The following is a 25,927-nucleotide window of genomic DNA, read 5'->3' on the forward strand; positions in this document are numbered from 1 at the left end:
CCATTCATTTCTCTCTGCTGTAGGTATTCTAAGGAATAGTTGCATAAAGAATTTTAAAATAGCACAGTGTGGAGTGTTTCTTAAAGCTCTTAACATCATTATGTAGTTATGATAATCCCAACAAGGAATTCAGAGTAATGTAAAAGACTAAAGATCATCCCTGCTGGGCAAATTGAAAATTAGAAAGGCTGTAGTTGAAGAAGATATTAAGTGAATTCTAGGTACCTGGATTTGTTATTTAAAAGATGCATTAGGAAAGTAATTGCTATTCATTATTTTACTTTCATATTGCATTATTTTTTCATTATCACTGCCACTATTTTAAAGCTCTCTACATCTCTTTGCTGGACCATCGCAGAAGTTATTGTCAGCTCTTCTCTCTGTCTCCTAACAGTCCATCTCTACTATTTTTCTTTCCAAAGCATAGCTCTCTGATCATATATCTTTTCAGGCTAACTTATTACCACTCACCATTATATGCTAGCAGGAGTGGGAATAGCAGTAGTAGTAATATTAATAATAATAAATGATAAAGATGATTCTGACAATGGCTAGACCAAGAACAATAATAGAAGCCAATATTTATTACAAATTTACTCTTCTCTGGGCACTACTGTAAGTACTTTATATCCTTTATCTGATTTAATTCTAAAAACAACTCTAAGAAGTAATTGACACTTTCAGGCCCATTTTACAGATGAAAGAACACGTTTGAGAAATTAGCTAACTCACCCAAAGCTTCATGGCCAGTAAATCCTAGTACTGCAGCCTGTCTAAATGTAGAGCCCATGTTCTTGTACTGCAATGCTATAATGTCTCTAACTGTCATATTTATTCCCATCAAAGAGTGAATCTTTTAGGGCAGAAGTCTGTTTAATTCACCTTTGCTTCCTGTTACTTCAAATTTAATGAAGAATTTTTGATGACTTTTAAACTTGTAAATTATAACTGATTTTACATTTACCTTCCTGGTGGAACTTCTTTATCATTTTTACTTTTGAAGAAGTGAATATGATAGATAACACATCTGAATATCTTCAAATCCTTGGCAAATGTTACTGTATTGCATGAGTAAATAACTTCAGTGAATTGGTTCAACTGAGCGTGTCTTAAACTATCTCTGAGCCACATTACAGACAGATTATAAGTAAAAGAATAGATTCTTAAACCAGACCTAACCACATTTATGTTATTTCTAAGATAATGTCTTTTGGTAGAAAGAGAACCACCTGTGCTCAGCCAGAGAAATTCAAACACTTCTCGTACTCTTATTCTCTTACTACCATGTCTTGTTTTTTCTTAGTCTGTCTTATCATCATTTAAGGAATTATTCATCCTTTTCTTATTACAGCATTTTGGGGTTGTTTTTCTCGTGTCATGTAATATAACTAGCAAAATGTAATACAACTTGTATATACAATTTATTATTTAAATGAGAATGATTTAGGAAGAGAGTGGCATTTGGGCAGAATTTGAAGAAAGAAATTAATAGATACAGAGAAAGAGAGAGCTATCAGTAAGTAACATGAACAAAGATATGAAAGTATAAATTATCACAATCCCTCAGTCTGAAATAAGGCATTAGATATATAATAAGAGGAAATTTATGAAGAATAAATGTAAACCTCTATGTTTGCCTACCAAACAAAAATGCCTCCACATAAACAGATAAACAGACAAGTTACAAGTTAGAGAAATATGATGATTTAAGGCTATTGTTTGTAAAAAAAATTTTAAGGGATTTAGCAGCTAAAAGAAGAATATGAGTCAATTTGTGATGTGCCTTGCTCAACACACACACCCAATCGCATGTAAACCCTCCACCCAAAACTGCTAGTTGGAAACTGCATGAATTAAAAGAGGGGTATGATAAGTATCATGGTCCTTTGAACTAGGTAGACACACCTCAGTTGGACCACATCTACAAAATGGATTTTACTGAAAACTTTTATTTCCTGCTTTATTACGAAGAAGATTGATCACAATCTTCAAATAGTTGAATCAAAAGGAGAATAAGGCTGTTCTGTGTAGCCACAGAAAACGGAACTATATCAAATATTGGGGATCATGGTGGGTGGTGGGGTGGCAGTAAATCTTCAACGAAAAAGATACCTTTCAGGAATCAAACTGGGAACAATGAAATTAATTGCCTCAGTGGTAGAGAACTCAGCATCATTGGAGGTGGTCAAACAGCTGGCATGACCCCTTGTTACAGCCATCTCTTGGGGGGATGCTTACAGATGAAGGATAGAAATGAGACACTCTAAGCTTTCTTCTAATTCTAAGGTAATATTTTCTACTAATACTATTTTGCTATTGTTACTTTTGTGCTAAGTATTTTGCATACATTAGCTTGTCCAATCTTTATAGCAGCCAGATGATTTGCATGTTTCATCCCCAGTTTTCTATAAAATTGACAAACTTAGGAAAAATAAATAATTGGCCAGAATTAAACAACTGATGAATGACAGGCAGAGCTAAAACTAGGCTATGAAATACTCAAAAATAGTGACTCTTTCTGAGTGTATGCTTGTAGTAAACATTTAGTTCCGGACATAATGCAATAAACAAGGTAGATAACATGCCAGTCCTCATGGAGTTTCTATTCCAATGGCAAAGGCAGCAAATAATAAACAAACTCATAAAATAATTTCAGGTAGCATGGCATAAAACAAAGTGTGGTAAGGGGAAAGTATTTGGGGTACACATAGCCAGTTAGGTTGAAATTCACCCATTTTTAATAATGTTATGTAACTACTATAGTGTAAGATTACAGCCATATGAATAAATGCAAAGAGTTTGTATTTAAAAATCACACAGATATATCTGTAAAGTGGTGACTTTTAAGATACATCTTTTTAAATAGTAGGATTTAATAATTAAATATATTGTCCTTTTCCCTGTGCAAAGAAGAATAAAATTGAGGTGTGACCTTGTTATACCACTTGAGTGGTTAAAATCTTGACCGTTATTTTTCTCTATGTTATATGATTGAAATGTTCCGAAGTCAAATATTTGTTGAATAAATGAAAACTGAAATAAGCCTGATCATATAATTGGTATATAATTTTAAAAATACTGCAGAATAAACATTTTTAGGAAATATGTACAGGAAGGAAAACAAATTCCTATAAATCCTCTCTTAATATACAATATTTCTGAGTATCTACTATATGTCAGGCACTGGTAGATATGCATATATTAATAGGTCACAGTCTTTGTCCTCATAGAAGCCATAATCTAATGGGTAAGGCAGATAATTACAACATATCAAGTGCAGTAATAGAGGCATATAATAAAGTACATGATAGCATAGAGGCAGCAATCGAAATTAACCTGGATTTGGAAGAAGGCTTCACAGAAGAGAGAACTTTTTGGCTAGGGTTTGATGGCTGAGGTGGAGTTCGCCAGAAATTTCAGAGAGAGAATGTTGTAAGCATAGAAAACAACAGGTGCAAAGCTCAACGATTGCTGAGTACTCCTGTGTGGCTTTTACATAGCATTTGCACAGCCGGTAGGATATGAAGCACAAAATATAAGTTAATTGTAGATATCAAAGGACAGTGATAAAAAGGTTGGGCTGTTACCTAGCAAACAGTGTGGAACACTTGAGGAGTTTTTAGTAGTTCAGTGATACCACCAGATCTTTAGAAAGATCACTCTGGCAGTAGTGTGGATGATGAATTTCTGGGATGCAGAGGAAAGCTGACAGAATCTGGAGGCAAGATGAGCAGGAAACTATTTTCATAGTGAAAGGCAACATGTAATTGATGATGGAAACAATAGGACAGATGTAAGGTTTCTTTGGTAGAATCAACTGGGTTTGGTGATCAGTTGGTTTTTGAGACATGGGGAAGAGGGACATATTAAGGATAGTTAGAGTTGTTTAGCCTAGAGAAATAACAATCCAAGAAGAATCTTTTCTTCTCTTAGTGTTCAATTTGAAGCTATATTTAAAATACAAAAATAAAATAAATAAAAGTATAGGGAAAATATAAATGTAAAATAAAAATGATATATCATAATCAACCTATCCAGACTATTTTAATGTGTAACCTTCATTTTTGCTTTTAATATAAGTAGGATTAATGGAAGTCATTTAAATCACTTATAAGGCAGCAAATTTGAGTTCTGTTAAAAAAAAACAAAAAGATAAGCTAGTGCAAAAGTGAATATATGCTTCTGGCTGGCCTCAATATTTGTAAAGAAGAGTCAGAAAGAGGATAACTTTAATGCAAGTGGGATCAAGGCACCTGACAAATTTAATGAATGTTAAAAGTAGGCAGGGAGAATTAAAAAAAGGTACTCCACCTGAAAGCATCCTGATTTTTTTTAAAAAAATTTTAAAAATCAAGAATTATGAGTAAAGAATGTAATCAAATAACTAAAGCAATTTGAAATGGTTGGAAAAAGTGTGTTACAACTAATTAAGTTAAAATATAATTGATTTTAAAAATACTGATTTTTAAGTATACTGAGGTTTTAGCCATAACAGTAACTTTTTCCTTAGAGTATTTCACATGTTTAAATATGATTCTTAAGTGGGTAAAACTATAGAGAAAGTATAAATAGTTGTATTATGTTTATGTTGTTTGTAGTTATTATTGCATTCAATATCTCTTACCTGCCCTGAGCCATCCTCTGCTATGGCAGTTTTTCCTCTATTTTTCCCATCCTCCTTCCATTCCTTCCTTCTACAGATACATATTATATGGTTACTATGTGCCAGCAATGGTGTTAAGTGTGAAGGATATGGTAGTGAACAGGAGAGAAAAAGCCCTTGCCCTCACAGAGCTTATATTCCAGTAGAGGACAATGAAATAAATGGGGAAAGACATACATAAAAAAATTCCAGCAGTGCTAAGTACTGTCAAAAAAACAAAACAAGGTAATAATATTATTGAGGGTTCATGGGCAGATGGGACAGATAGAACAGAAAAAGGCACAGCCTTGTTTTTTGAGTGATCAGGGAAGACCTCAGAAGGAAAATGCAGGTGAGACTGAAATAAGAAGGTGGAGCAAGTCATGTGCAGGTGAGGGAGAGGTGTTTCTGAAGGAGGCGGCAGCCCTGCTCAGCCCCTTAGGCTGGCTGAGCCGGGTAGTCTCACTAGATAGCAAGAGCCTGAGGGCCTAGAGCTGAGAAGAGGGAGGAGAGTGGTGGGCAGGCAGGCCAGAGGGAAGAGTTTGCATGTTACTCCAACGGCATTAGAAATTCCTGGAGTGTTTTAAGCAGGGAATGATGTAACCTGAGTGGGAGCCAGAACACCAGTTAAGAGAATATTATGAATAGTCCAGGACTTCTAGATGTTTGACTTTACCAACTGAATGGAAAGTGTGGCCATTTTTTGAAATGCAGATGAATGCGAACAGCTTTGGGGGAAATTCAGAAGTTCCCCTCTGGACCTGAAACATTCTAGGGACCTATTACTATTAGGCCTCCATATGAAGATGTCAAGGATGCAGTGAATGTCTGGGTAGGATAGTTCCTTTTCTCTGATAAATGTTTTCTGAATTGTTTAATTTAATGGTGAAAATTGAAAATTGCTGAAGCAGCAGGCAAAACCTTTACATGCTTATTTGTTCCGGTTCTGAAGGAAACGTAGCATAGGGACTACTCTATTTTGGAAGTTTTACAGAATCATGATATATCTTTGGTTAAAAGAAAAAAAGAACTTTTTTTTTTTTTTTGCTACTTAAAGCAATAAGAGTAGGAATTTGTTAGGGAGTTAGTGCCCATTTATCTTTGCCTTAAATATTGCTTGTTTTATGAACTGTAAAGAATCAACACTATTCAAGCTACACCATACCTATGGATTATTTCAATGGTGATTAAATAAAGTTTTCTTATTTTCCATTATATCTCCAATAGGATCTTAAATAAGACTGAATCAAGACTAATAAGCCATTCTTAAAAGACAGCTTTAGAAGTTACTAATAGTATTATTAATCATACTATAAAAACAATGAATGTCAATGTATAGAGTAGAACACATACAGTCTTAACTTTGAGAAAAAGAATATAGTTGTCATTGTGTCTCACTTACTTTATTTTTCTTTCTTTGTAGATCATGTATTTTAGTTCTCTGTTCCCATATGTGGTACTTATATGCTTCCTAATCAGAGTACTCCTTTTAAATGGTTCAATTGATGGCATCCGCCACATGTTTACCCCTAAGGTATGTACCATATTTCTATTGAAGGCTATGATGATGAAAGCAGTATGTTTATTGTTGAAATGTTTCTACAACTAGATTTATGGGCTAATTGTTCTAATATATGTGCATTCAACTTTTAAGTTATATTTAATAGTTATGTTAACCAGATTAGAAAAACCAGAGCTTTTATGTGTGTGTGTGTGTGTGTATATATATATGTAAAATATACATTATGTATTAATTTATAAAATTACATCCATCTATCTCCATTTTTAAACATCCCATCTTGGCTTTAGAGTAAGACTATCAGTATTTCAACTTCAAAAATTCCTCTTTTATAATAAATTAACTCCCAATTTTTACACTGATTTAATTTTAGAACTTTTCAATCTTCATTTACTTTTTCCCTGTATTTTGGTGGTTCTTAACCTTTTTGTGTCATGAATCCCTTTGAAAAATTGACAATCAGATGTTCTTACCAGAAAAAAATAATGAACATATTAATTTGTTTAGTGTGGCAGGAGATTCACAGATAACCTAAAATCCATGGACCCAGGTTAAGAACCCTAGTGTATTCTAAAATACTGTCTCAGAGAAAATCAGTGTTTTCTTGTTTTAGTTTTGTTTTGAGGTTTTATACCTTGTGGAATAATATTTACAGTGGTCAGTTTGGGAAGTTCTGTAACTTTTATAGATGTATATACATTTTAGGAAAATTCTTAGTAGACTTCATAGGGGGCTCAGAATTTATGCTCTCATTCAACTTAGTAGAGCTGAACTCAACACTGGGCACATAGAAACTGGTTAATCATAACTGTGGGCTTAATTATAACTTGTTATATTGATTTAACAGGAAACAAAAATAAATTTGGGGGTGTATGTAGTTTTTGCTATTCACTAAAATGAAGTTGCACTTCATTATTAGTTTGCTGGTACTATCATAGGCAAACATAAAATTACAAATTGGGAGTTATCTGAAGGATGAATGTGCAGCCAGCATTGTGCTGTGAGATTTGAGCAGAAGGGATTAGCTTCTTTGGAATTCTTTGTCACTCCTGGCAGCTGCCTTGATGCTGCCTAAAAGAAGCTGTGTTCTTTGTGTGTCTGGTTTTGAGTTGGTATTCATTCTGTAGTAGCAAAAATGCTGACATTGGTGTCTGGTTTTCTCGGTTAGTCCAAAAGTCCTGTTTAACATTTAGAGTTGCTGGAACTTCTCCTTAGTGAATAACTAGTTAAGATTTATAAATGTCAGCCATGTTATAATTTAAATTTGCTTCAAATGAGCCATACTTAATGACCAAAAATACATTTATAACATTGAAAAAAATATTTTCAGAGTTCAAGACAAGGAAATTCTGTGTAAATTTCTGGAATATATTCTCTTTCTAAATTGGCAATTGCTTGTGACACAATTCTAAACATTTTAACTTAAGTAGATACTTTAGAATTTAAAAACTTTGATATAATAATTTTCATGGTCCCAGTATTTAAAACTGCAGCATAAATTAACATTTTTACGTGACCTAGGGATCACTGTTAAACTGTTATTTTTTAAGCCAGACATGGTCTTATAATCCAAGCAATTTGGGAGGTCGAGGTTGGAGGATTCCTTGAGGCCAGGAGTTTGAGACAACGAAGTGAGACCCTGTCTCTACAAAAATAAAATAAAACAAAATGTTATTTTTTTCTTTAACCCACTTTTCTTTGGCGGTTGATAAGATGCTTTGTTAGATCACCGTAGGATGTGATAGCTAATATAAGAATGAAAAGTAGTTATAAATTACTTTTTAATTTACATTGTTTATATAGGGAAGAAAGTACCTAAACACCCAGATACTCCTGAAACAGCTAATGGAGATTTAGTTTAGAAATTAGAAGTAACCTGAATATCTTTAATAAGCAGGTGTTTTTCTGCCATCTAGTGGGTAAAGTAGAGATAGACGGTTGAGTGTATTTTAGTAATCAGCATTAGTCACAGAATGGTAACGTAGTAATGGTCAATAAACAATATGTGTATCTTGGTTAACTGTTCATAAATTATAAAGATAATCATGATTATGTTTGGTAAGCATATTTCATAGATTTGAATAACTAAAATTAATTGAAGCAATAAATTCTAGTATTTGATCCCTATTCAATAAATGATGCTGGGAAAATTAGATAGCCACATGTAGAAGATTGAAACAAGATCCATATCTCTCACCAACACAAAAATTAATTCAAGATGGATAACAGACTTAAATCTAAGATATGAAACCATAAGAATTCTAGGAGAAAATGCTGGAAAAACTCTTCTAGATATCGGCCTAGGCAAAGAATTTATGAAGAAGACCCCAAGGGCAATTTACAGCACCAACAAAAGTAAATAAATCGGACTTGATTAAGTTAAAAAGCTTCTGCATAGCCAAGGAAACAAGCAACAGAGCAAACAGACAACCTACACAGCATGAGAAAATATTCACATGCTATGTATCCAATAGAGGGCTAATAATAAGAATCTACAAAGAATTCAAGCAAATCAGCAAGAGAGAAATCAAACAACCCCATTAAAAAGTAAGCAAAAGACATGGACAGAAGCTCTTCAAAAGAAGATAGACTAATGGCCAATAAAACGTATGAAAAAAATGCTCAACGTCATTAATTATCAGAGAAATGCAAATCAAAACCACAATGAGATGTCACCTAAGCCCAGTGAGAAGGGCTTTTATTAAAAAGTCCCAAAACAACAGATGCCAATATGGATGTGGAGAGAAAGGAACATTTACACACTGTTGGTGGGACTGCAAACTAATGCAACCTCTATGGAAAATAGTATGGAGATTCCTCAGAGAACTAAAAGTAGACCTACCGTTTGATTCAGCAATCCCACTACTGGGTATTTACCCAAAGGAAAATAAGTCATTTTATCACAAACAAAAATAAAAACAAAAACTACTTGCACTAGAATGCACATTCTTAATCACAAAGATATGTAATCAATCCAAGTGCCCATCAATTCATGAGTGGATTAATAAAATATGTATGTACACCATGGAGTATTACTCAGCCATAAACAATGAATTAATACCTTTTGCAACAATGTGGATGGAACTGGAGACCATCTTCCTAAGTATTGCAAGAATGGAAAACAAACATCACATGTGCTTACTATTAAATTGGAACTAACTGATCAGCACTCATGCACACAGGTGGAAGTAAAATTCAATGGAAATCATGCAGGTGGGAGGGGGAGGGCGGAGAAGGGAATTGGTGAAATCATCCCTAATGGGTACAATGTACGCTGTCTAGGTGATGGGCACACTTATAATTTTGACTCAAGCAGTACAAAAGCAAACCATGTAACCAAAACACCATATTGAAATTAAAAAAAAGTTAAAAAAAACCTTATATATCTAATCTCAAAAAATGTATAGTGATCAGATTAGGGTAATTAGCATATCCATCATCTCAAACATTTATCATTTCTTTGTGACGGGAACATTCAATGTCCTTGTAGCTATCTGAAACAATATATTATCTTCAACTATAGTCATCCTACAGTGTTATAGAACAATAGAATTTATTCCTCCTAAAATAATATTTAAAAGAACATGGATTTTGGAGTTTATATGTGTTCATATTTCCTTTCTACTCCAGAACTACTGTCTAACCTTAGGCAGGTTACTTAACCGTTTTAAGACTCAGATAACAGTAGCAACAACTTCATGGGCTGGTGTGAATATTGAGTGACATAAACCATACAAAGTGCTTATCAGTGTGTCTGCCACTATAGTTCATACATGTCATCAATTATTGAGCACTTAGAGTATGGTAGGCACTATGGTAAGTAATACACTCCTTGTACTTCCATCTTTCTGTTGAGGAAGCTGAAAGTCAAGGAGGATATATCATTTGCCCTAGGCTGCACTATTTTTACATTATTAATTGGCAGAATCAAGATCCGAAACTCTCTGTGGAACTTGTGTTCTTAGCCACGTTTGACATTGCTCCCAATAAAGGCAATTGTAATGGTGAAAAGAGATAAAATGCTAATTTAAATACTATTATTACTGAAATTGAACTTAACTATTTATTGAAGTCAGTGTCAGGTGCGACTAAGTTAATTGTTTCAGTTAAAAGTTTTGATTATATACAGTTAAAATTTATCTAAAAAGTAAAGCACAATTACTTGAAATATGTGTTCAGCACAGATTCAGTACATTAACACTTTGGATCTGAAAGGTTATCTTATAGATAATATAGCTACATTCCTTCTATTTTCAAAGAAAAAGCTTTCAGTGAACTTTTGAATAAATGAATAATACATATGCAAATATGCAAAGCACAAATAGATCAACTCTACCAAGTTCATAATTGTTACCTCCTTCAACCATTGGATTGACACTAGAAAGCACAAAACTTAAGAATATTCATGAAGTAATTATTTAACTTTTATAGCTAATTGATTTATTTTGCTTTAGAAAAAAGATACAATGGGAAATAATTGAAGATAATTAATTTCTCTTTCATATAGTCCTTTGATGAGTTGTCCTAAAATATTTAAAAATTTCTATATCACTAGAAAATCTCCATGTACGTAAAATCTCCATGTAAAAGCCTGATAGTCTTTCTTATTCATATGGTTTCTTTCTGAAATTAAAAAAATGTTTCTTTCTGTTTAAGAAGGATTATCCTTCAGATTTAAATAAACTTTGGGCACACAAATATCATTGTAATATATTTAAACAATAGGATTAATTCTATATAAATGAATTATTCTGAAATATTATTTTTTAACTGATTTCAATTGTGTTTATTTTTAAACAGCTTGAAATAATGCTGGAGCCCAAGGTTTGGAGAGAAGCTGCTACTCAGGTGTTCTTTGCCTTAGGTCTGGGATTTGGTGGCGTCATTGCCTTTTCAAGCTACAACAAAAGAGACAACAACTGCCACTTTGATGCTGTCTTGGTGTCCTTCATCAATTTTTTCACTTCTGTCCTGGCAACATTGGTGGTGTTTGCAGTTCTGGGATTCAAAGCAAATGTCATAAATGAAAAATGCATTGCACAGTATGGATATTAATTTCCATTAGCTTTTTTCCCTTACTTTAATTTTTTAAAAATTTTTTAATTTTAAAACTTTTTATGGATACGTAATAGTTGTACATATTTATGGGGTATATGTGATAGCGTAACACAAGCATACAATATGTACTGATCAAATCTGTGTAACGGGATATCTGTCACCTCAAACATTTATCATTTCTTTGTGTTGGGAACTTTCCACATTCATTAGTTTTTGATGGCATAATTGTATAGAAAAATATACACCAAAGAACTCTTAAGTGCTCACTCATACGTTGTTCTATTTTTCAGAAATTCAGAAATGATCATAAAATTTTTAAAAATGGGGAACATTAGTCAGGAAATTATTCCCCATCATATCAACCTTTCAGCTGTTACTGAAGAAGATTATCATTTAGTTTATGACATCATCCAAAAAGTAAAAGAAGAAGAGTTTCCTGTTCTTCATCTCAATTCCTGTCAAATTGAAGATGAGCTAAATAAAGTTAGTAAAAATGTTTGAGCAATAAAATAATTCTCATTCAGTTAAAATATGCATTATCCAGGAGATTTCTTTTAGGAAAATGGCCTTTAAAATAAGGAAGATTATGCTGTTTCAAAATTCACATGCTTCATTTTAGAGAATGTGTTTTCTTAAATCATAAAGATTTAATTTATTTTAAAAAGTAATTTCATTGAATGAGCCACAATAATTTAAAATATGAATATAAATAAAGTGATTTAGAATGATGATTAGTCTGATACTTTTCTTGGTAAACTATTTAATACAGCATTTGAATTATGACTCATTAACATGCATTGCATAATTGCTTTGATGCATGGATAGTATCTGAAATGGCCATATTAATAGTCGTGTTCAAAAAGTCATGATCTAGTCCTTTTTTTAGCCACTTTCATATATTTTATTAAACAAGAAATAGGTGAACATTAATAAATACATTAGCTACCACTGTCAAAAAGGAAAATATAATGAAGAAATTGACCATTTATCATTTGCTTAAAGATAGCTAACTATACTTGACAATAAGGATAAAGAATCATGTGCAGGAAATTATGGGTATTGTCATCATTAATATAAAACTTTGAAGAGGTACCTCTGGTTAGAGGTACAGTTTCTTAGGAAAAGTAAGTTGTTATTTTAGAACTCAATATTTGTGATACTTATACAAAAATAAACTCATGCTAATATTTGCTAGTGATCCCCTTCCATTCTGCCAACTGGAATATTTGTCTTTTATCCATTTTATTATCAATTTTGACTGGAAATTCACTGTCTCTTGAATTATGAAAATCAGCATATCAGCCCAAATTTTTTTTAGCAGGAAGGTAGAAATATCAGAAGTAAAAAAGATAAAGATGTATTTTTTTAGATTGAAAATTGACTTTTTATCATCTATTCTATTCACATGCTCTTATTTGGCATTAGCATTTTTCTTTTAAATAAAACAAGTTGATTATTCTTAGTATATATTTTCTCTATACCAACTGATTTAGCTACTTTGAGGTAAGGTAATACTAAATATTTTTTATCTCTATATATGGACCAGAAATAGTTGTATATATATTTGTATTTATGTATCTGTGATAATAAATTATTATTCACATTCATAAGCTTTAACAGAACCAAAAATATTATGTATTATTTAATATATCATTCTAGGATCCTTGTGAAATATTTAGTACACAATATAATTGTGTTCTCTAATAATTCTAAACAGAGTTTTATTATTTGGATCTACTTTATCTAACTGAATCTGCGTTCTGAGAATAAGAATATGACCAATCTATCAGGTTAAAGGCTGATGTCAGCATGCTTATTTCCTGTAGCTCCTGGCCATTTATGCACAGATTTTTTTTCCCCTTTGTAAGTGATATGTAGAGCTATTACTTAATATTGCTCTGTATTCATGTTGCTATGTTGGATATTTTACAGGCTGTTCAGGGGACTGGTTTAGCTTTTATTGCCTTTACAGAAGCGATGACACATTTCCCTGCATCTCCCTTCTGGTCAGTGATGTTTTTCCTCATGCTGGTAAATCTAGGCCTTGGCAGCATGTTTGGAACCATTGAAGGGATCATCACACCTGTGGTGGACACTTTCAAAGTGAGGAAAGAAATTCTTACTGGTGAGTTTTTACATATTTGACTTTTCTGATAACTGATACAGCCCATTTTATTCCTGATGAAAGATTAGAGATGGAAACAGGAATGTGTTCTGTTTGGGGTTTTATTAATGTCTCTTACTATTTATTATTGTTTTATTTATATACCTATTTATATCTCATGGATATATTTAATTAAATTATATTTAATTATTCCTAATGATCATTTATTCTTTTACAATTTAATAATAGTAATTACTAACACTAGAATAGTTATAAAAATGTTCATGTATGATTTTGTAAACAAGTCAAATAATTATAAATAGAGCAGTTCAGATGCAGCACTCCTATCCAAAAAGTGCATAGTTGAAAATGATATGGCTAAATCCAGTTCTCATATACAATAGCAATTGTAATTTACTAGCAGTTAATGTCTCTAGGTAGAAAACAATTTATCAATATGGATGATTCTTAATATGTCCAATCTGCAAGTGATTATTAACGTACCAGTTTTGTATTACATCATCCTTGCATTTATGAGATATAAAGGATACAAAATAAATTATAAGAGAGATAAAGAGATATAAAAGCACCTCTTCTTCAAAAATAATAGTGCTAATATTAAGATTTAGCTTATGATTTATATCATGTAATATACTGATAGACAGCATAATAGAGATTTTGCATGTTATAAGACTTCAGAAAAGCCTAAGTCATCTAAGTATATGATGCAACCATCAGAGAATGAGATGGAAATTGAATTGGAAAGAGATAAGGTTTTCTCAGGGGTCAGAAGACAACTTTAGTAAATACACGTAAATGGAGGTAAAGGAAACAGTAAGGAAGTTATCCAGACCAGAGTACAGGAACAATACTATTAAGTGATGTAAAATAAGATTGGATGAAAAATGTATCGGTGATCTTGATCACTGCACAGTGGTGTGCAAGCTCCCCAAGGCTCTTTTTTTAGCTGTGAAACATTTAGTAATTTATGTGTTAATAACTCTTAAATATATACTGTTATCACTAGGTGCTCTGCTAAGGGTGTCTGTATGTGTGCATTTGTGTGTGTGTGTGTGTGTGTGTAAAACAAGTTAACTTCAGCAGTCTGTTAAATATTTATAGCTATATGAGGGCTGTCCGGAAAGTATCCAGCCACGTAATCATTCTTCTTGTATTAACAATGGCTGGATACTTTCTGGAGATCCCCTGTATATCCTCCACTTAGCTGAACAAAAATGAGAAACTTCTTTATCTTATACCAGAAAGCAACTTCTACTTCTTCATATCATTATCAATATCCTGCCTGACATGGAGGCTAAAGTCATCTTTGCAATTCTTATATTTGCCTCCCATGTCTAAACCATCCCCTCCCATAGTAAAGGGCTTGCAAAATTAAAGGAAAAGTAACAGTGTACAGGTAGTATTTGCTGACCTCTACTGGAAGACTTATTTGGAAAGAGCAAAGGGGAATGTACCGTCTTGCCTCGTTTCCTGTCTTATGGAATCATACCTATACTTCAAGTCATAGTCATATTTGACTTCAATGAAATGTTACCTCATCATCTTTGTTAGGTGTGTTTTTCTTCTGCAGTACAGTAAGACTTAGATCAGTGAATTACTCAGTATCTTTTTCTCTTGCATCTCCAACAAAACTCTTACTGTCTATGCTACCTAGAATATATTTTCTTCATATTTACCTTATACTACAAACTAATTAGGGGAGAGTGAACACAGACTATAGAGTCAGACTTAGGTGCAAATCCAAGCTCTGCTACTTCCAATCTGAGACATATTCCTCAGGGTCATTTCCCTCATCTGTCGAATGAAGATAGCAATACGTTGTTCAGTTGTGATGTTATAAAAATTAAGTGAAATAGTATTTATTTTATATTGTGATAAGCATTTAAATTTAATAAACAGTAGACTCCCAAATGAATGTTACTTTTCTTTTTCTACATTCTATGTTTAGATATGATATAATTTCTGTGTGATGTAACTCATACCACTAGCATGGTGCTTAAGAGATGGAGGTAATGGCTTAAAGTAACCCATACTTAATTGAATTGCTAGGGATTCCTCGTATGATTGAATCCATGGATGTCTGTTTTCTCCTCTCCTGAACTGCCATCACCTACTCTTCTTCTTTCAGTTTTACTCATTCAGTTAAAATGTGGTTGAAAAATACAACACAGTCATCTTTTACTTTTGAGAGCTTCTCTGCTAATAAAGATGCGAGACTACCAAAAATATGGGAACATTATATGGATTCCAAAAACCTAAATTTTTATGTTAATGGTAGCTAGTCAGAAATGTATACATCTGTTTCTTAAATATTACTTGGGAAACTCCTTTTAGATGACTCTTCTTAGATACTGCTCGGATAATCAGATTGCTCAACTCTGTCATAATTACTTTCCAAACTAATCTCTTCAGGCAAGATAAATATTAATATATAAATGTTAAATGGTGCTGTAGCTAGGTCTGATCAGATTTTTTTCAGTTACACTTTAAAATTAACCATATTCCATAAAATATAACAATATATATGTTTCACAATCTTATAAACCACATTAGTCTCATTACTAATTCAAATATCCCATATGGATTTCAACTTCTATAGGATGTTTTTGAAGTAGCAATGACCTATGAATATTTGCTGCCTGAAAAAGTATCTTTGCTATTAATAAGAGAAGCAGGGTATTGACATTTATATTTTTAAACTTTTCTCTCAATTTTGCTTCATTCACTGCGCTTGGTAAATAAACTTAGGGAGATGAGTTACTGTCTTACAATGAATTTATATTAAAGATGGGCTAAACCCAGGTAACTTAACCTCAAATACGTTCCATAGTATCAGAAGAAGTATTGCCTATTTATATAACTGACATGTTATAACATGTGTGAATATAATAATTTATAATAAAGGTTTAAAGACATGACTTTGAATAAGGGCTAATTTTTTGATTTATTCCTTTATTCCAGTTATTTGTTGTCTTCTGGCATTTAGTATTGGCCTGATATTTGTGCAGCGTTCTGGAAATTACTTTGTTACAATGTTTGACGATTATTCTGCTACACTGCCTCTGCTAATTGTAGTCATTTTGGAGAATATTGCTGTATGTTTTGTTTATGGCATAGATAAGTAAGTATATTTGCTTTTATGCATTCATTTTTCATCTCTATTTTGAAAAGACCAATTATTGATACCTATTTCATTTAGAAGAAGAGGAAAATGAATAGAGGGAAAAATTCTTTACAAAATCAAATCCTTTGCAGGCTCTTATTCATTTAACAATTTTAGTCAAGTATATTCTTCTGTTGGGTAATTAGAATTGTGTAGATTGTAATGTCTAACAATTCTGCAGCTTTGGTTTAATTCTGGTTATGAAATAGTAACTTCCAAGATCTAGTGAGTATTAGCTATATTCCAAGAACCTTAGGTTCTTTTGAGTTATTGTTGTTATCTGCATTTCACAGATGGGGAAAATCAGGTTTAGAGAGATGCAGACTGACTTGCTCATCACATACCTGGGCAGCAGGAAACCTGGGATTCATAGCCCCATTTCTGTTTAACTTTAAAGCCTATCTCCTAATTATTCTGCTAAATTGTTTTATGAGAGAAATGTGTATGTTATAATTCCTATGTAACAGGAAAATTTGGGAAATGATATATCCTACCCTGAGATGTGTGTGTGTGTGTATATATATATAATTTACTGTACACAAATTTCCTATTAATATTTATATGGAGTCATTATTTAAATTCACTACATACCCACATTTCTGAATTATGTACCTGATTGTGTGAAAAGTAATATCTGGGGGGAAAAAGACCTTTGGAGGCTTTGTCAATAATTTTTAAAGTCATTGTTTCTAATTCACATATATGGACTGAAAGGCAATAAGATCATCAAGCTTGCAATAGCTGTGTAAAGTAGGAATGAGTACACATAGAGTGAGACCAGGGTCCTCTTAAGCAACATAGAGAACATTATCAGTATTGAATGAGCTTTATAACAAAGCTCAGAGAATTTTTTTTTAATGACTTTCACAAGCTCCAGGCCAGGAAGGGTAGGGGAACTTAAATTTAATAGTCATGTACTATAAAGCAATAGTAGTAATAGCTGTCTGACATGCATTAACTTTTAAGCCTTATAAAAACACTCTGTGGATGGCAAATGAGCACATGAAAGTATGCTCCACATTATATGTCATCAGGGAAATGCAAATTAAAACAATGAGACACCACTATACACTTATTAGCTTGGCCGACATCCAGAGCACTGACAACACAAACTGTTGGCGAGGGTGCAGAACGGAACTCTCCTTTATTGCTGGTGGGAATGCAAAATGGTACAGCCACTTCAGAAGATAGTTTGGCAGCTTGTAATAAAACGAAACATACTCTTCCCATATGATCAAGCAATCATGCTTCTTGGTATTTATCCAAAGGAGTTGAAAGTTTATGTCCACACACACACACACACACACACACAAAACAAAAACAAAAACAAAAAAAAAACCTGCCCACAGATATTTATAGCAACTTTATTCATAATTGCCAAGACTTGAAAGCAACCAAGATGACCTTCGGTAGGTTAATGGATATATAAACTGTGATACATTCAGAGAATGAAGTACTATTCAGTGCTAAAAACAAATGCGCTATCAAGCCATGAAAAGACATAGAGGATATGTAAATGCATATTACTAAGTGAAAGAAACCAATCTAAAAAGGCTACATACAGTATGATTCCAACTATATAACATTCTAGAAACAGCAAAACTATGGAGAAAGTAAAAAGATCAATGATTACCAGGGGTTGGGGAGAGGGATGAATGGGTGGAGCACAAAGGATTTTTAAGACAGTGGAACTACACTGTATTATATTATAATGGTGGATAGATATCATGATACCTTTGTCCAAACCCACAGAATGTACAACACCAAGAGTGAACCCTAATGTAAACTGTGGACTCTGAGTGATAATGCTGTGTTAATGTAGGCTAATCAATTGTAACAATTGCATGTATCACTCTGGTGGAAGATGTTGCTAATGGAGGAGGCTGTGCATGTATGGTGGTCAGAGCTGTATAGGAAATCACCATACCTTCAGCTCAATTTTGCTGCGAACCTAAAACTGCTCTTGAAAAATTAAAGTCTATTTAAAAAAAAAAAAACTCTGTGGTAATAATGTCACCCATATATTACAGATGGGAAATTGGCCCTTATTGTACAGGAGAACACATTTTTTAGTTGTAGAGCAACAACTGTAAGCTGGACCTTGATTTCAAAGCTATGTTTCTCTAAAGTCTGCCAAGCTACTCATAGCTCCTAACCTGCACCATGATGGAATTTGATATTATTATTGGACTAATCTGTGAATAAATACATTCATAATTTAAATTTCCATTTAGACAGTTCATCATTTTTGATAGGCATAGTAGAGAATATTTCTTTTTAATAGTGTTCCTAAACAATAATAGCTATAACAACAGTAGGAAAAATACTACTAATTCATCTATTGAATTCCTACTGCATGTGAGGTAGTATGCTCTGCATTCATTGTTTGTGATCCTAACAATAACCCTTTAAGGTAGGTATTATAGTTATCTTTTTGGAAAATGCCAAAAATGAACCTCAGAAAGACTAAAATATGCATTAAAAGATAGTAGAACTATGATTTGAAATGAAATTTTTTGGTCTCCAAAGTTCATATTTTATCTTAGAAGCAGGTAAGAATTTTCACATAGAAGATGCTCTTATTTAATTAGTTTTCCCTCCCTTAATGTTCTGGAGCAGCATAAAAAGAGATGGAGGAGGAACCTAGAGATTAAAAATAGATTTGAGCGACATATCAATTAGTCACTATATGTGGACCTTTTTTCAGTTGAAACAACCATACTGTAAAAAGAAAGGCGAGTTCAGAAAATATAAACACTGATTATGGACATTTGACGATACTAAGAAACTATTACTATGCTAAAAAGTGAGACAAGGAATTTTTAATGTACTGCAAATATGTGTTCATAGAATATAAAATTATCAGAGGGGGAGACTTTTCAATAATGGCTTAAGAGGGTTTTCACTAAATTAAAAATTATAGTACTTAACTGGTTTCATTTTACTTTATAAGGTTTCTTAGTTTATGTCATCATCAATGTGAATTTTTGATTCAGTATAAAATATCATAGTGTATTCATGACTCAATTTTTGTCAAGCCATTGATACAATGCACATTTTTAAGGTATAACAATGTTAACTTGAGGAATAATTAAATACTTTCTTTTCTCTTTTTTTTTTTTTTAGGTTTATGGAAGACCTAAGAGATATGCTAGGCTTTGCTCCCAGCAGATATTACTACTATATGTGGAAATACATTTCTCCTTTAATGCTATTATCATTGCTAATAGCAAGCGTGGTGAATATGGGATTAAGTCCTCCTGGCTATAATGCATGGATTGAAGATAAGGTAAAATACAAAATAAAGAAGTTAGATTTAAAAGGGTATACAAAAAGCCATTTTAGAGGGATTTGTCTTTTGTTTTCTTCACAGTATTTTTTGCTGTTTAATGAATGGTGTTGCTTTTATGGAAGGATCCTGAGATGTTTTGTACCCCAACCATCTATTATTTTTTAAATACACTGTGAATTTCCTTAACACATGGGAAATACTGACCTTGTCGTTATTAAAGCAGATTTATTCATTTTAACATTGATGAACCAATAAATTACTGGGCCTTTGACTCTAGAAAATATTAATCTAAACTCCAGAGATGCTGTTAATATGTAATTTATTACATTGTATCCCAGATACTATATAACAATCAAAATATGTATTAACCATGTAAACATAATTTCATAATTTTAAGTAAATATTTAAGTAAAGTTGTATTTTAACTGTTTTATATTAGCAATGACTATTTTTATTTCTGTTCATGAACTGCATTAGCCACTTGATATAATCATGAGATATATATTAGCTGTTATAAAATCACAATGCTTATTTTTCAGAGATACATTTGACCTTTACCCTGTGACCTATTATTCTATATAATAATAAAAAAGTCACAACTGAGGCATAAACTAGTCTGTTATCTCTTACCAAATTTCTTGGGGCTGGATGTGCTTCAAAATTAAGATTTTCAGAGTTTAGAAAGATATGGTGCAAGTTAACAGTTAATCTATTGCTTAATAACAGACTATCTCAAAACTCAATGACTAAAAGCAACATTGATTTATTATTTCTTAGGGTTCTTTCTGGGTGAGCTGAGCAGTTCTTCTTTTGGTCTTGCCTGGGCTAACTCAAGCAGCTGCATTCAGCTTGGAGACCTGAGCTCGCTCTCTCTAGGTCATCATTCATTCTTGGCTTCTTCCAAGCATCATTCTAAGGGCAGGGCAGCATTCTAAGAAATTGCAAGGCCTTTAAGGCTTAGTCTTGGAAGTTGGTAAATGTCACTTCTGCTGCTTTCTATTGGTCAGAGCAAGTCAGAAAGCCAGCCCAGTCTCTTGGCTTACAAACCTGAGACAAATATATTTTTTGATTTGCGTGCAGAGAAAGGCAGATTATTAATAATTATTTTTTTTTGCCTTTAACAGGCATCTGAAGAATTTCTGAGCTATCCAACATGGGGAATGGTTGTCTGTATCGCTCTGATAGTCCTCGCAATACTCCCTGTCCCAGTAGTCTTCATTGTTCGTCGCTGCAACCTCATAGATGATAGTTCTGGTAATTTAGCATCTGTGACCTATAAGAGAGGAAGGGTCCTGAAAGAGCCTGTAAACTTAGAGGGAGATGATGCAAGCCTCATTCATGGAAAGATACCGAGTGAGATGTCATCTCCAAATTTTGGTAAAAATATTTACCGAAAACAGAGTGGATCACCAACTCTGGATACTGCTCCCAATGGACGGTACGGAATAGGGTACTTGATGGCAGATATGCCAGATATGCCAGAATCCGATTTGTAGCTGGGGAGAAACCCAGCGTGTTTTGTTTGGTTCATTTTCATCAATGAACATTGGCTCTATTAAGAGAAGCATTAGGCTTCACTTATCAGAGGGCGATCTCAGGTGTTCCATGGCTGTGATCTTTACTCCTAACAGTATATGTCAATTCAACTACAGCATTCCTTTGGATTCTTTGGTTTACATTTCTGCAGAAAAGGTTACAGACAAAGCTTACAATGACTGAGGTTCATGTTTGTCAGGATTTTTAAAAGTACTTTTGGTGTATTTTCAAGCATTTCTATTTCTAAAACAGGTATTACCTCAGTTTCTAATAATTTCTGGGTTTAACAGTATTGGCAATTCAAAAATGGTATACCTTAACATTTATAAGTTTGCCTTCAGGGTAACTTCCAGTATTACAATGAGCAGATCTGTAATTTGGTGCCTCAGCACATTTTCATGAATATATTGTGTAGATAGGCTGTAATTATTTCGGAAGCATTGATACCTTCTTAGGCAATTAGCTGAAAAAACACTGCAAAATATTTTCCTATGTAATAGCTGTACAGAGCAATAGTATCAAAGAATAAGAAGGCACTAATGCTGGGATGAAAGGTAAAATTCACAGGTGACTGAGAATCATGTGAGTGATGGCTGTATATTTTGTGTAAAATAATGTGTGAAAATGATCTATGAGTGAGTCACTCAGCACTCTCAAGAATTATGCAGATTCTGCATTTTTCTTATGCCGTGTGCCTAAAAACCTACTTGATATTTATTGTGGCTTCAAGATTACTCATAGTATATTTATACAATATACTTGTAATGTATATAGATGTATATTAGTACTTTTAAGTACTGATTTGAAAACTTGAAGCAAGATGGCATTTTATTTCATATACTTCTGTTTTGCTTCTGTTTTATGCAAATATAAATCCTTTTTTAAGTGATTGTTAAAATTGTATGGCATTACATTTTAATCTACAAATAAACAAAATTTAAAAATGATGTTTGTTTCTCACGTTGATTTTCTTTGTATCGCCTGAACTGGATTATCTTGCATTTCAGTCATTTTATAATCGTTAATCATCACATTTCTTGTGGGATTAAGAGAGTGATTAAAAGAGCTACCACCACTTTAGAGACAAAGGAAACATAGAGTATGATGGTTAAATGGTGCTCTAATGTAGTCTCATGATTCTGGAAAAAATACTTATAGTCTCCCAAGAAACCACGTGCAGTGTTGGCTGCTTGCTGGGTCACTATTATCTTTGAGGTGCAAAAAATTGTAATTGTTTAAAAAAAAATGAAACTGTTGCATATGTGAAATTATATAAAGCAGAGAAACTCCATTGGGTGCTATCTAGTTAAAAGTCTTTTATTTATAATTATCCTACCACCAAATAAATCAGTTACATTTTTAAAATAATGATGGACACAGCAGAAAAATGCACCATGTCCACTGATTTATTTTGGCCAAATATTCTTGCTGTAATATAGATAAATGCTAACAGACTGAATCATAGCATTTACATATTAATTCTAGTGATCAGAGTTTTTAATTGTTTTACATATTCATGGATTTTTTTATATAACTTTAAAATTTTTTAAATACATAATATATGCAGATTATACAAAACTCAAAAATTATGACAATTCAGTTAAAGTAAGTTTCCCACCCAACATTTCTCTTCATCACCCATTGCCATCCTTGAAGGCAACTACCATTACTAGTTTGTTATGTATCCTTCTGGAAATACCATATGGATATACAATATTAGTACACAAATGGCAGCATTCTGTATTTTCTCCATCTAATTTTAATGAATAATTTATTGTGGGTAGTGTTTTATATGAAGACTTATAGATCTGATTCCTTATTTCAGAAGTTGAAGTAATATAAGTTTTATTTTTGATTTTTTAATATTACTTTTTTCTTTTTAATTATTATGGATATATAATAGTTATATATCTTTATAGGATACATGTGATGTTTTGATACAGATATACAATGTGAATTAATCAAATCAGGGTAACTGGGGTATTCACCACCTCAGGCATTTATCATTTCTTTGTGTTAGGACAATTCCAATTCTACTCTTTTAGTTATTTTAAAGTATACCCAAATTTATTGTTGATTATAGTAACTCTGTTGTGTTTTCAAATATTTTTTATTCTATCTAACTATATTTTTGTACCCATTGACGATCCCCACTTTATCCTTCCTCCTTGCTACCCTTCCCAGTCTCTGGTAACCATCATTCTACTCTCTTTCTCTATGAGATCAATTGCTTTTTTAATATTTAGCTCCTATGTATGAGTGAGAATATGCGAGATTTGTATGGATTCATCCCAGGGATGCAAGGATGGTTCAACATACGCAAGTCAATCAATGTGATACATCATATCAATAGAACAAAGGACAAAAACCATTTGTTCTTGTGTTGAAGCAGTATTTTCTCTTATAAGCTACCCCAATATTGAAAGGTTTCTAGCAAATACTTTACCTGCCAGCCTTTAATGTAACACAATAATGCATTGTCAAATAGCATTATTCCCCCTCTCTCTCTCACCATGAGTGATCTTTAAAAAACAAATGTATATATTTATGGTGTACAACATACTGTTTTGATATACACATTATTATTCCTACAGTTAAGGAAATTAACTAAGCCATCATCTTCCATAGTTCCTTTTCTGTGTGGCAAGTGAGCCTAAAATCTACTCTCTTAGCAAATTTTCAGTATAAGATATAATATTATTAACTGTAGTCCTTATGCTTTACATTAGATCTCTAGGCTTATTCATCATACATAACTGTAAATTTGTACCTTTTTACCTTCTCCCCATTTCCTCCCCTCCCAGCCCTTGACAACTTTTTGTTCTACTTCCTACATCTATGTATTTGACTTTTTTTTTTTTAAGATTCCACATGTAAGTGAAGTCATGCAGTATTTGTCTTTCTGTGTCTGGCTTATATTACTTAGCATAATATCCTACAAGTTTACCCACGCTGTTGGAAATGGTGGTACCTCCTTTTTTTTTTTCAAGACTGACTAATACTCCATTGTGAATATATATCAGAATTTCTTTATCCATTCATCTGTTGATGGTGACTTAGGTTGTTTTCATATCTCAGCTTTTGTAAATAATGCTGCTATGAACTTATGAGTTCACATATCTCCTTGAGGTGCTGATTTCACTTACTCTTGGTATAATCTACAAGTTGGGTATTTGCACTAGGAAATAGGTCTCCATCTTTCTATTCACAGAGTAATAATGCAAAGAATGCAGGAATCCTATTTTTGATCTTAAAGAGAATTTAAACCCCTTCTTATGCCTTCACTTGGCAGATGAGGAAATTATGTCAAAGAAGTTAAAACAAAATGAATAGAGGTTCTCTTCCTTTTGCTTTTTTCATGCAGTCAGTTCTTCAGCTGGTCATGCATTTATTGATTTATTCACACTTTTTTTCATCATCTAACTAAACTTCTACCTTAGTATTAAGCCAAGGCACCATTATATTATTATAGAGTATAAATTTTATTCATCTTTTCTTCATTTTATCCCCTTTGCCAGTGGTACCCCTTACCTCCCCTTTCCCATGCAATGTAGTACTTAATAAATAGTAATTTGGAGTATTCTTCTCTATACTCTAAAATTTGAGGCTCCTGATCTTTATATTACTTTCCACTATTTCTATAAACTCTGGCCTAATCTTGCACCTAGATGTGAGGTAGCCAAGAATTATCCACCTTTAAATGGAAAGAGGCTAAGGAGTGTGACAGGAGGGCTAATTCAGTGTTCTGGAGTGAAATAAAAGAATGTGGGAGAAAATGTACTTAATGTTAGCTGTCAGAGTCATAATAAGGGAGGAAATGTGATGGTCTTAGGGTGTGTTTTCATGAAAGTATATTTGTATTTCTATGTGTTTATGTTTATGTGCATTTTTTATGCACAAGTGACTTTTTTCATCAAATCCTCAAATGAATATGTGATCCCAGAAAGTTCAAGATCAAGTCGTAGTGTTTCTTAACTATAATTATGCTTTCAATCACTTGTGTCCTTTTTAAAGCCAAATTTCCCAACCTACTGAATTAGAATCCTTCTGGGTTTGGGAGCAGGAAATGAGTAATTTTTTACAAACTTCAGAGTTATTCTAAAGTGGATTCTTGGTTAAGAATTGTGGGTACAAAGAAAATGAAAAGAATGACAAGTAAAATATTAATCCTGCATAATCCTTTGGATACGGTTTGTCCCCATCAAAACTCAAGTTGAAACTTGATCCCCAGTTTGGCAGTGTGGGGACGTGGGGTCTACTGGGAGGTGTTTGGGTCAGGTGAGTGGGTCCCTCATGAATGGTTTGGTGCTGGTTCGTTCTCAAAGTAGTGAGTTCTTACTCTTCAGAGACTGGATTAGTTCTCACTCTCATTCTTACGATATTGGATTGGTTTCTGAGGGAATAGATTAGGGCCCAGAAGAGTGGGCTGTTAGAAAGGGAAGTTCCTCCTCCTGTTTGGTCCCTCTTCGTACATGTCTGCTTCCCATTTGACTTTCCACTATGTTGTGACCATCACAAAAGCCATCACCAGAAGTTAAGCAAATATCGCTACCACACCTCTTGAACTTCCCAGCCTGAAGAACTGTGAGCTA

General features: G+C 33.0%; 1 protein-coding gene across 1 annotated transcript in view; it reads left to right on the top strand.

The window, feature by feature from the left end:
- The window catches only part of SLC6A15 (solute carrier family 6 member 15), a 28,050-nt gene extending 5,768 nt beyond the window's left edge, over positions 1-22,282 (top strand). Inside the window, exons 5-11 of the mRNA XM_045555219.1 lie at positions 6,066-6,176; positions 10,962-11,203; positions 11,510-11,702; positions 13,152-13,344; positions 16,306-16,465; positions 19,634-19,796; positions 20,924-22,282. Coding sequence (XP_045411175.1) covers positions 6,066-6,176; positions 10,962-11,203; positions 11,510-11,702; positions 13,152-13,344; positions 16,306-16,465; positions 19,634-19,796; positions 20,924-21,295 — 1,434 coding nt within the window. The 3' untranslated portion in view covers positions 21,296-22,282. The remainder of the gene's footprint in view (positions 1-6,065; positions 6,177-10,961; positions 11,204-11,509; positions 11,703-13,151; positions 13,345-16,305; positions 16,466-19,633; positions 19,797-20,923) is intronic.
- Positions 22,283-25,927: the final 3,645 nt, after the last annotated feature.

This window comes from Lemur catta, chromosome 6 (genome assembly GCF_020740605.2).
Source record: "Lemur catta isolate mLemCat1 chromosome 6, mLemCat1.pri, whole genome shotgun sequence".
NCBI classification, from domain to species: Eukaryota; Metazoa; Chordata; class Mammalia; order Primates; family Lemuridae; genus Lemur; species Lemur catta.